Raw genomic sequence first — 12,937 nt, forward strand, 5'->3', positions numbered from 1 at the left:
ACCATCTCTTCCATTCTGATAATTTCATAACTATCTTGATTATTGCATCTAATACTACTATCTTGCTTTTGTCTATCCAAACAAACACAAAGTGGGATAAAAAAGCAACTATCTGAAAATAAAAAAAGGTATCTCATTTCTGTACTTTTTGTGGCTATGAACAATGAAAGAAATTAGACAATGATCACAAAATTGCTCAACATTCCAAGTGAGGGGTAAGGGGGGGCTTGGTGTTGATAACTCCCCCTCTCTTACTAGGAAATGATGAGAGGGAAGCAACACCCTTTGGAGACCTCTTTGCTATGGTGGCCTTAGGTAGAGTATACTGCTTGTAGCTATGCAAACCAGTTCCACAGCTCTTTGAAGCCTTCAAATTCCTCCTAAAAGGAGTAGCTGCTTTCTTCACCAGATCCTCAATGCTTGCCACCCTTGAAATTGATGTGAAGCTCTCTGACTTCCCTTGATAAAACTGGGAAAGCCCTCTTCTGCAAAATTACTCTAATTCAGTCTACATAAAATATTACACCCCCACAAAATAAAAATCAAATCTTTACTCACTTGATAGGCAATTGGTCCATGATCTCTGAAAGATCATAGATAGCTCCACCGCGGCTCGAGTTCAACGAAGACGAAGAAGAGGATGCATCATCCACTGTATCAGATGAGGTTATGGAGGATCCATTTGAAGCATCTGAGTCTTCTCCTATTGAGGAAGATGAAGTAGATTCACTTTCTTCATATTGAATCCATGAATCTTGAAGCATGTTATGACTGTTTTTCCCTACTTCCATCTTTACCAAAACAAAACAAATTCAAGCAACTCTTTTTATGAAATGGATAGAGTTATGTAGTCTTCACATAAAATGAATAACATGAATTTCTTGGACCAACCAAATGAAGCATATATATTGGCATGTAAAATGGGATAAATATGAGTGGATTAGGCTGGTTTTTTTCTCATTACCTTGAGGTGCATAGAGACTCCATGTTACCTACCCTACAAATACGACACGTGGACGGCATTCAATGGTGAAACTGTAAAAGGAGCCACGTGTTGATTTTGGATAGGGGGTGGAACGGTTGGATTGGTGAAACTAGAGGTGAGATTAGAGGGGCCATCAAGTTTGATGATTTTAGGGAAATGTTTAATTGCCTTACTTTTTCATGCCTTATCTTTAGATTCGCCATTATCTTCTTGTATGGTTTAAAATGAATTCTTGACTTTGGGATTTTGCCCTACTTCGGGCATAGATAAGTTCAATAGTACTAGGAGGGTATCCACATCCTAGTCACTATCTTCATCCCCACCCAACATATATAGTTAAATAAATAAAACACATGTACATATAGCTAATCTTCCACACCTCAAAATCTTTTATTACAAGTAATAAAAGATCATTCATATAGTATTAACAAATTGCATCAAAATCTTTTATTGCCAGTAATAGAGGATCATTCATTATAATGTTATGAAATTCAGTATGGGTGGTTTATATTACTATTTGTTAAGTATGACTTATTCTCTCCTTTTTAATTTTGGAATTGTTGCTTGTATGATCATACTTCGTGTTTTTTATCTGTCATATGTAAAATGTATGTGTAATAAGTAAATTTGAATAAAACCAAAACTTCAATGTACGGATCCTACATACGATCATTATTTAGAATGTTTTGGATAATAATCAGAATGATTCAATTTAATTAGTGTGATTAGTTATTACGGGGATGTTTATTGCATTGAAGGATACAATGGAGATCATGTAAGACCAATTTGATTACCTAAAGGATAGTTGGTCAGAAGCATCATGAATTTTTGTTAAATTTTAACGATTTTTCATATTTTTCCCAGGGTCGGTCTAATTTGCACGAAATTATATTCAATGTGATATTCGAAAAATTCGACAAGTACAACACCACACATATATTTTACTACCATTTTACTCAAAATACTAGCAAATAACCTAATCATGTAGCAGTTTGAGTCCGCCAAATTAGCAACATACTAGTATTACAATAGGAAATTTGAATATTTTGTTATGAGAAAATTGAATTTTTTTTTTGAAAATAATGTTAAAATTCATAATTTTGTGGGACAAACTAAAATTCAACCAAAATTCATAAATTTTGTATGACAAATTAGAATTCGATCAAAATTCATTATTTCTCTAACAATTTTCCCTTAATAAAACAACACTGTTTTATGCTACTCCCTTTGTTCCACAATAAGAATCCTATTTAACTTATATTATTATAAATGGTAAGTAAGCCCATATTCCACCAATTTGTTCTATTCACATTTTATTATAAAATAAATATATATAAATAAGACTCATATTATATTAACTTATTCAATCTACTTTTCTTTACATTTTTTAAAACTCGTATCATAATTAAATAGGACGAGGAACAGAGAGTAATAAGTTAGAGAAGGAATTACATTTGAATTTTTAATATTGGCATAATACTTTGGAGAAGAAATATCATATAATTGTTGACAATGTGTATAGTAATAAATCAAGATTAAAAATAGTAGGTAGAGAGAGAAGGTTGGCCATAGGGTGGCACATGGATTTGAATAAACATGGGATTGGCCACCTACGCTAAGCAATAACCACATGAAACATTTCTTGCCAAATCGACATGACATGGCACAACATATGTCCATATCCATATCCACATATATTATTAACTATAAATTGCTCTTGAAATAAAGAATACTGGTACTAATATTTTACTTGGTCTGAGAAAATGATAAGAATTGGGTCCAAATCAGGTGTTGACTAGGTCCATAATTTGAGGCTCGATTGTAAATCATACAAAAGGTAACGGTTCAGATTTATTTTTTATTTTTACAAAAAAAGTTACACCAATTTAATACACATAGATGTATAGAGATGTATATTTGTTTAATATTCTACCTTTTCAGGCTTTCCTTATCCGAATTGATAAGACCTTTTTTTTATTCAAGAAATACTTTTACACTAATACTCAAAAGTTGAACAAATACCATATATATGTTTAGTCCATAAACCATTAAAACATGATTGTCACACCTTAAGATAACGATGCTTGTTCTAATGGGATCAATCTTATTATTTAAAATAAGCAATGAATTAAATAATTAAGGCGATATATGATGTTTGGATTTTTTTATTAGCAAACCCAAAATATTATTCTGAGTTATACATATCATTTAGAAGACGATTATTTGACACAAACGATAATTTGTAATGTAATGGGGATTAGAAGAGTGTAATTTTTTTACAAAAAAGTGGTGGGGAAAAGTGCATCAACATGATCCATCATTTTCAATATAAAACCTTATCTTCAATTAAATTGCTGGCATTTTTTCAGACTTAAATTTTTTATAGACTTATCAATAACAAGAATGTCAGTTTCCTAGTTGGGGACATATTTTTGAATTATTCAGATAAGGATGGACTTTTCTCCATTCTTCACAAAATTATATCATGGTGTTTACTTATGTTTTATATTTGATGAATTAAAAACATAAGGAAAAGCATTGGGAGTGGATTAGTTTATAGCAAAAATTATGAAATTATTTTTATAGATTTTGAGAATAGGAAGCCATTGAATGTTTTATGGAGTAATTTTTCTCCAATACACTGTCTTGAATCTTGATGCGATTTTAAGAAATGTTTAGGGTTTAGGAAATGTTTAATAAATGTGAAATTTCCTCAAATGTTCCGTCCGTCCCGCTTTAGGAGTCCCGGTTGAATCGAACACATATTTTAAGAAAAAAAGTGTGTGTGTAATAAATAAATATTGTAGTGGATGTTGAGACCCACTTTTAATTGAGTGTCCAATAAATAAATGTTATGGATGTTGGAACCCACTTTTAACACTTTTTTATTAGTTGTAGTGGATGTTGGGACCCATTTTTAACACGCATTTTTTATTAATTTATCTCAACCGGAACTCCTAAAGCGGGACGCCCAAAATTGATCAACCGGAAATCCTAAAACGGGACAGAGAGAGTAATATTTAAGAAATATGAATATTAATGAAAAAATAGTGGATTGTAAGTCATAATTTTATAATTAATTTTATAGTAATAAATATTTTTTTAAACATAAAATTTATTTACTAATAATAGTTTATGAATCTTTACTTCTTTAGAATAAAATCGGACTTTATATTGCATATCGATTATTCAATATATTCACATCTCCTATTCATTGAGTTTTTTAATTGAAATCTCATGATATTTTTCATAAAAAAATACTCCAAAAGTAAAAGAATCAATTGATCAACCAAATACAGAAGTTATGGATAATATAGTGGCAGATTAGTCTTACGTCTTTAATTAGACAATTTATTTGGTGAGGAATCCAAATTTCCATATGCCTAAAAAGAAAAGGAGAGACAACATAATCCAATGAGAGATTCTTGATAAGATTATAATCAATATATATGTGTCAAAATCTATCTCAATTCCATACGAGTCATCAAATTGAAGGGGCCACACATTTTATACAATTGAATCATACTTATCATAATCAATGACCTAACTTTTAAAGAGCAAGCAACCACACAAATCAGTTCAATAAACTAAAATAGCTTAAACACGTATTACTATAAAACAAGATTTTGCAATACCAATTTTAGGGGAAACATAAATTTAACAAGCAAGATCTAATGTTTCAAAGAATTAAGGTTGTTACTTGTTAGTATGGAACTCCAAATTTCTACATATGTGCATAATTTAATTAAGGTTTTTATACAATGTTGGGCCTCAATTTATAAAGGATATGATATGATGAAATGATTTCTAATGATTTAATTGATACCATTAAAAATGACCAATTAGTAGTAGTAATAAATTTTATAGTCAATAAAAACCTCAAAATTTACCAAAAATGGAAGAAAAATAGAAATATGAAATTTGAAGAGAGTGTAGGGAAGATGATTGTTGAAAAATCAATTGAAAAATATGATACACAACTGCCCATCTTTCCCTTGTGATTTCAATTTTGCAGAGAACACTTTCGATCAAAGTGCATTTTGAATTAAATTCGCACAACGTCGATACACACTATCTCTGCTTTAGATTACATTTTTAGAGCTTTTAATTCATCAAAAATCCAACAAAAAAGAAGAAGAAAATGATTAATTGAAATCAGAAAATTGGAAGAGATGAAGCTGAGATGAGGGTGAAATGCGTGGCTTTTATACTGCAGAAAACGGCGTATTGGTTGTGAGATTAGGGTTTTGTGCGTTTTCTTATAGTTAAATACCCAAAACACCCTTCTGACTTAGGTCAGAAATATGGGCTGTAGTTTGGGCCTAAATTCTATCTTGGCTACATCTAGAAGCCCAACCTATTCCATGATGGGGGCGAAGTAGAGGTGCCACCGGTTTAGGAACCGTCGGTTACGGTTTTGGAAATTGTTGAACCGAAACTGAACCGCGAGGGAGTTTCGCGGTTACGGTTCCGGTTCCGGTTCCAAAACTGCTGGTTTTGGTTTCGGTTCCGAACCGGCGGTTTTTTTACGATTTTTCACGGTTCTGAACCGCCGGTGTTTTTGCAGCTCCGGCTTGATTTCACGGTTTTTCGCGGTTTCGGTTTGAAACCGTCCGGAACCGACTGTTCCGGCAAGGTTTCGGTTCGAAATTTTTTTAACCTGAATCAAACCACGGTTCAAAAATCGACGGTTTCGATTCAGATAAATTCTCACGGTTTCGGTTCGGAACAGTAACCGGCGGTTACGATTTTGGTTTTAACCGCCGATTCGATAAACCTTGGGCAGGTCTAGGGCGAAATAGGAGTATATAATTGGGTATACTATGGAAAAAAATGACTCATGAAGTTGGATCAAATTTTGATCTTTATTGCGATTATAGAATCCAGTCAGGATAACCTTGATATATTGAATTCTCCACAATTACAACATGGCGAAAAAAATTGGTGAAATTACATCTAACGCGGGGAATCATAAATGGTTGTTACGGTGGCGAGTTAAACAACTTAGTCTTTGTCTCAAAAGTATCAATATAATATTAGACATAGACGACCAGATTTTTCCGCCTTGAGATAACTTTGAATAATTTCAAACTTTATAGATTTATTCGACTAATATTTAAAGTTGCAAAATAAACATAATCTGACCAAATTTGAATTTTTTTTATAAACTTTCCAGAAATAATTAATGGAATTTGTTTTCCAACTATTGAAACGATGCCATGGTTAATCAAGTAGGCATCTAGCATGACCTGTAAACTTCAAAATTGAAAAAAAATAAAATTGTTTGGGACATTTCAAATTTATGACACCTATCTATCAAAAGAGTAGTACTACTAATTATTTCGGTTTAAACGTTGAAATAGTAATATCAGTATAGCCCATTGCTTTTGTAGGTGACTGTGTTTTGGGCCTAATATCCTATCTTGGCAAAAAGCCCAACTACGTGTAAATATATGACGTGGAATTTTTTTTAACAAAGAAATTCACGAGTGAACATATCTAAGTCTCCCATAACATATCGATTACAAGATTGAGCACTATCTAAACATTTCGATTTAAACCTTGAAGTAGTATTATATGATATCCAATTCATTGTAATTTGCGTTTGAAGTGGAGTTTAACAATATGAACATACTTCATAGTGCTTTCCACAAAAAAACTTGTAGAATGACAAAGTCTCAATTGATAATTCAATTGAATTTACACAAATCCCTGTTGAAAATTGCCAATGTTAAGCTTCAATGGCCATTTTTAACATTTAACATCTAACATTTTGTATTCCTAATTAGTGTGACATTATCTATTGTGAATATAGAGAAATGATAGTACTCTCTTCGTCCCATTTAATGTCCCATTTAATGTGAACCGTGAACGTAGACAGTGTATGTGTTAATATAAATATGTTGGTTTCAAGATTTTCAAAGCTTAGAGTATAATTTTTTTTTTATCGTGAATTAGGGATTCGATCATATGGATACTTAATGTGGATTTTTTAATCAATTACAAAAAAAATTAATTCTAATCATAGTTAATTATCTACATATGAATATAACTTTATAGTACTAGAAGATAACAATGATTTGAATCGCATTTTTAGACATTAAGACGAGGGAGTGACAAGAAAACGGTGTCCATCATTTTATTCCACACATGATGAGGATATCATCATTATTACATACAACAACATTGCATTCTAGGACACAAATTTCATGAGCAAGAAATGAAATCCCAACTCATAACACATAGTAGACAGGGTTAGGTACTTTGAAGGTCCTAATTCCCACATTTTCACCAGTTAGGTCACTCCATTGATCTCCCACATTAGCTGCAATTCTGTAACGTTTATCCTTTAGCTCTTGCCTCATCTTGGATTTGAACTGTACCTGTTGATTTTCCATTATCAGCCGCTCCCCTGCGTATTCGATATTTTATTTCATCAGTACATGTAATAGTAATACACCACAACAATTAATTGTGTTCATACCTTAGGATGAGCTTCTCCCAACCCGAATAACCCGCATCTTCCAAGGCAATCACCAGAGTCTCTCTCTCAGAACTCGGTGCTGCGGATAAAAGAAAAATCGGGAATCCCATTTCCAACAACGCGTCGTACAGTTCTTTCATTTCCGGCACCACCGTGCCATTCGCACCCAGCCACTCGTAGTAGTTGACGCCTAGAGGTTTTGTCCTGCATCACAAAACCCTAAACTCTTTAGTTTACTGACGTTTGGTTTGGTGGATGAGATACGAAAGATTTGACTAAATTGTACTAGTATTATTTTAAACTTCCTCCGTCCCAATTAAAATATATAGTTAAATGAATCAAATTAAGAGGAAAAAAAGTAATTACAGTATTTTTATTAGAGGAAAAAAATGACTGGATGATTCAAATTTAGGTTAAAGTCAACTAATTATTTCCAAATACAGGAACATGTCATCTTATTATAACAGACTAAAAAGAAAAACATGTCATCTATTACGAATGGAGTATGTGTTATCAGTCAAACCAAACGCGTTAAAGTCGATATTACCCATATTGGACAGTGGAGCTAGCAAGGTAGTTGAGGTTGCTAACGAGGGTTTCTTCGACGTCAAACACCCAAATGTCCTTAAGGAAGGCGTCCTTTTGGAAGGTCTCGGCGTACTTAAAGGCCTCGTTAGCGACGGCATCAACGTCGAGGCCCCACTGCTTCGACGTGAGGTAGGTTTTGATGTAGTTCTTGCAATAGCTAGGGACGGTGATCCAGTCTCGGACGTTGTTGGCCTCTACCCCAACTCGGAAGCTCTGGCAGTTGATTTTGAAGTCGGGGCCGAGCCCGGTGAGGCCAGAGGAGGGGCGGCGTAGCTGCCGGATGGGGTTGTCGGCGTTGAAGGATGCATGGGAAGTTGAGAGTAGGGTTGCAAAGAAAAAAAAGGAGAGAGAGTCTCATTTTTGGAATTTGGAGAGTTGAGAGATGTTGGGATTTGTTTGGATGATGCTCAATGAGTTAGTAAGGGAGGTTTAAATAATTGAGCCCTTTTTCAATTGCCCTCTATTTTGTAAAGAATTACCAAATTAGCCAATCAAACAATATCAACTAGGGGTGGGAATTCGGTCGGTTCGGTTCCGACCGAACCGATTAGTCGGTTAACCGACTCCTATTTTTTCCGAAATTCATAACCAAAACCGAACCTTTTGTCGGCTCGGTTCCCGATCGGTTCGGTCTTCAGTTCCAACGAAGGAACCGAACTCAAGTGCAATATAATACAATAAGTAATAAGTCGCGAAATCTAAAGGACAAAAACCATGACTCCATTATATCATCAAAAACCAAAATTCCAACAAAGTTTACAAAACTAAGTCTGAAACCAATATAAACCAACATCATTCATCAAACTAATTTTTACTTTTCTAAAACAATAATAATAAAACTAAAATAAATATATTAAAAATAACGGTTATTCGGTTCTAACCTTTCGATTCTCGGTTAGAATCGGAACCGAGATTAGCTTAAACTTAATAACCGAAACTGAATATTAACCTTATTTTTTCGGTTTTTGGTGTGAATATGAAAATATGAAGAGACTTAACTCTGAAATAGCATTTGTTTTTACTTTATACTACAGTCAGTGAATGGTACGTTAGATACATATCATTGTCATTGATAAAAGTGAATGCGGTAGGACCGTTACGTTTTTGTATAGAGGGAACATCATTTTTGGTCCACGAACTTTATCAAAGGATCATTTTAGGTCCGTGAACTTTGAAAATATCATTTGAGGTCCATCAACTATGGAGTAATATCATTTGAAGTACTTTTTTACTATTTCCAAGTTTTTTTGGATGAAAATACCCTCAATATTTTTAAGGGTATATATTTTTAGTAAACTTATGATATACTCATATTTTTTTATAAATATCTCTACTATATATTTTTGATGAATTTTCTAAATATAATTTGACCTTTAATATTATCACTTAATTTTGTTACATGCAAGAAATAATCCTTATTCAATTTTTTTATTATTAAAGAAGTTCTATATTCAATTTTAAAATTCTTTAATATAAATAATTGAAGAAGCAATTTAACTTGCATGTCACAAAATTAAGTGATAATATTGAAGGTCAAATTATATTTAGAAAAATCGTCAAAAATATATTGTAAAGATATTTATAAAAAATATGAGTATATGATAAGTTTATTAAAAATATATACCATTTAAGGTATTGAGGGTATTTTCATCTAGAAAAACTTGGAAATAGTAAAAAAGTACTTTAAATGATATTATCCCATAGTTGATGGACCTCAAATGATATTTTCAAAGTTCACGGACCTAAAATGATACTTTGGCAAAGTTCGTGGAAAAAAAAAGAAGTTCCCTCTTTTGTATATATGATTGAGATATCAAGGTCGAAAAGTTGGCATCAATAATATGTGTGATTTTTTTTTTCTTTTTTCAAGTAACAAAATTATAATTTGGTAGTACATTTTTTCCACCATTAGTTAATTGCGGTGAGTTGATCATTGATTTTTTGTATAATTTGTGATTGTTATTAAAAGTTAATAGTATTATTTTAATTTGAGGGTAGAGTTATTACTCCTTCCTTCTGTCCAACTCAATATATACTCATCTTTCCTTTTTAGTTCATCTCATTCAAGATGTCTACTTTCTTTATTTGAAAATAAATTCTTCTCTCTTCATTAAAATATACAGTTATTTTTTCCTTTCTACTTATTCTACCTAACACCTCCTCCTAAAAAATATGAACATATTGAATAGGAAGGAGAGGGAGTACTCTCTACAAAATAGAAACACAAGGAGAGAGGGGCAACAATAATGGATTTCATATCATACATGGTACACATGTTATGAAGAAGTTGATGAAATTAAATATGACAAGACGTTTCATTCGTTTGTTTCGTTTTGTTTCGAAGGTGGGCCGTAGAACCCTAATTAATTTCGAAGATGAAACTACTCAAGGACTGAAATTTTCTAGCGCAAACGTGTCTTTTTTTGGAGGGTTCCCAAATTTCATTAATTTGGTAGAATTTTCACCATAGTGTTTGGATTGTTTAAAATGGCTCCAAGATCATATCTTTTGTGTGTGGCTTTTTTTGCGTATCCTTTGTTTTGCGTCATATCGATAATTTCATTTCTATGTATAAATACCTTTCAAATTTTTGTTGTTTTCTTCATTTTGTAGACACACAAATTACAAATGATATCGTTGTATCACTATCACATACTTCAATCACTTTATAAAAGTAGTGAGTGATTTTTTTTTTCTATACGTGTGATATTATTGCACTTGGTTAATTGGATTAATGATTGATATCTGGACCATGTATTATTCACGAGACCATGTATTATTCACGAGTCTAGTGGTTTCATGCATCTCAATTATTCTACTTCCGCTTATCCATTTCATATGACACATTTCTTTTTCACAGTGTTTGGAAAATCATAAATAATTAAAGTTGAGAGAAAGTAACATTTCTTTTTCACAATGTTTGAAAAATCATAAATAATTAAAGTTGAGAGAAAGTAAAGTAAGAAAGGGAATAATAAAAAGTCTCATCTACATTACTCTGTATAGTATGATTTTCGCAAAACACGGGGAAGAAAATTTTTTGTCACATGAAATGGGAAAGGGAGAGGATAAATTAATCACATGTATATACACTGGTGCGCAAATATTTGAGTCATACGAAAAGGGTATTGGTTTAGGTTTTATAACACAAATTTTTTTCAAAGGGTTTTATGATTTAAATTTGTTAAATCCTAATTTATGTTTATACGAAGAGAAAATAATGTAAATGCAACGATTTACACTACTTATGCATCTATAGGATTTCATCCTCAATAATGGATTCCGACAAGTTACAACTTTAGTGTACTTTGACATATCTCTACCCTTTTAAAAAAAATTAAATTAAATTTCTTATAATATAGATACATCAAACCACAAGCATAATAATTACTTGTATTGAAATATATACAATAAATTTGTCATCCGCAGCAAAAGGAATTAATACTGCTTATAAATCATGCATTAATAAGTAAATGAACCTTAAACTAAGACTACATCCCTATGGGCTATGGAAAATGGAAATATAAGAAATTAAAGTAATAGTACTCTATTATGATCATATAATCGAAATCACTCACGTGATAGAATTTATTCAATTATTAAGGGGCCATGGTCCCTCGTGTCTCATCCAATACCACTCTTTTGTGAAGTGTTTATTAAATTAATTATTAATAGTAAAATAAGACACCGAATAAGAATAAAGTAAGTAAGTAAGAACAAATAATAAAATAAAAAAGAGAATAAAATAGAAGAAATGATAAAGTAATAGATATAAGAGGATAAAGTAGGAGAGATGAGTGAGTTAATTATTTCTAAAAGAGAAAATGTCTTGCTTAAGTTGAAACATACTAGTACCAAAAAGGAAAACGTATTTCCTATGCTTAGAGCCAGAGACAATGGAAGTACTTCCTTTGTTTCGCAGTAGTTGAGTCATTTCATTTTCTGCACTCGTGTTGAAAAATTGATAATAAATAGTTAAAATGAAAAAAATGTAAAGTAAGTGACAAAATAAGCTAAATAAGAGTCTTATTTACATTATTCTCACATTTACTTTACTTTTTCTCCACTTTAACTATTTATTATCATTTTTCTAAAACGAGTGCATAAATGAAATGACTCAACTACCTCGGAATGGAGGAGTATTTTATAATTCAATATAATTTGAGTTTGACGTTTGTATATAAAACAATGTGAACTAACGATCATAAGTTAATCTATAATTGGGCCATTATCAATACCCCATTTATATGTATCAGGAGATAGAGTGGGCCCATTACTTTAGTGGCTGACTGTTTTGGGCCTAATATCATATCTTGGGAAAACATCTAAAAGCCCAACTACGTAAATACATTCATCATGAGCTGACAAAGAAATTTGCGAGTGAACATATCTAAGTCTCCCACCGACCTAAGTTATTGACGTCAACATAAGACATAAAAATATAATAATGTATAAATATTAATAGATGATATGAATCGCATTTTTAGACATTTAGACCATATCCAATAGTAATAAAAAATCAAGCCTATTATTGGTTTTTGAGAAAAAAATATCTATATTTAGGTTTACACTAAACCAAAATTTAAACTTTTTCAAATTTTGTGAGTAAAAGAGACATTATATAAAATATTCTTTTAAGTTTGAATTTAGTGTACGTGGTTGGAGTAAAATCATACTCCCTCCGTTCCATAGTAATAGAGTCATTTTGTCATTTTGGTACATTCCATAGTAATAGAGTCATTTCTCTTTTTAGTAAAAATCAACACATTTTTCCACACCTACTTTACTCTCTCTTACTTTTTTTTCTCTTCATCTCTCTACCTTTTTCATTTCCCACTTTATTCTTCCTTTACTTAACTCACCTAACACAATCTCCATGC

The 12,937-nt window shown here is 31.8% G+C and overlaps 1 protein-coding gene, 1 non-coding gene and 1 pseudogene across 3 annotated transcripts; all 3 read right to left on the reverse strand.

The window, feature by feature from the left end:
* Window positions 1–116: 116 nt before the first annotated feature.
* On the reverse strand, window positions 117–883 carry LOC125207342 (protein OXIDATIVE STRESS 3-like). Its single transcript, XM_048106638.2, has 2 exons — window positions 559–883; window positions 117–485 (listed from the first exon to the last, which is right to left on the reverse strand). The coding sequence occupies exons 1-2, from the start codon at window positions 789–791 to the stop codon at window positions 197–199; spliced, it is 522 nt and encodes a 173-aa protein (XP_047962595.2). The 5' UTR covers window positions 792–883; the 3' UTR covers window positions 117–196.
* A 4,030-nt stretch (window positions 884–4,913) lies between these two features.
* Window positions 4,914–5,069, reverse strand: LOC125208706 (small nucleolar RNA snoR135). The gene has a single exon (XR_007174188.2). It is a non-coding gene; the product is annotated as a small nucleolar RNA snoR135 (small nucleolar RNA).
* A 2,030-nt stretch (window positions 5,070–7,099) lies between these two features.
* LOC125208471 (acid phosphatase 1-like) lies at window positions 7,100–8,443 on the reverse strand (annotated as a pseudogene). Its single transcript, XR_016132579.1, has 3 exons — window positions 8,017–8,443; window positions 7,470–7,673; window positions 7,100–7,397 (listed from the first exon to the last, which is right to left on the reverse strand). The product of XR_016132579.1 is annotated as an acid phosphatase 1-like (transcript).
* Between the last annotated feature and the right edge of the window lie 4,494 nt (window positions 8,444–12,937).

The sequence above is a fragment of the Salvia hispanica genome, chromosome 6 (genome assembly GCF_029641045.1).
Source record: "Salvia hispanica isolate PSC_SH4W2 chromosome 6, Shi_PSC_v1, whole genome shotgun sequence".
Lineage (NCBI taxonomy): Eukaryota > Viridiplantae > Streptophyta > Magnoliopsida > Lamiales > Lamiaceae > Salvia > Salvia hispanica.

Coding starts and splice junctions, on each gene's coding strand:
- LOC125207342 (XM_048106638.2), bottom strand. CDS start 791: ATGGAAGTAGGGAAAAACAGTCATAACATGCTTCAAGATTCATGGATT. Junction 486..558: donor ATGGACCAATTGCCTATCAA/GTGAGTAAAGAT, acceptor GTAATTTTGCAG/AAGAGGGCTTTCCCAGTTTT.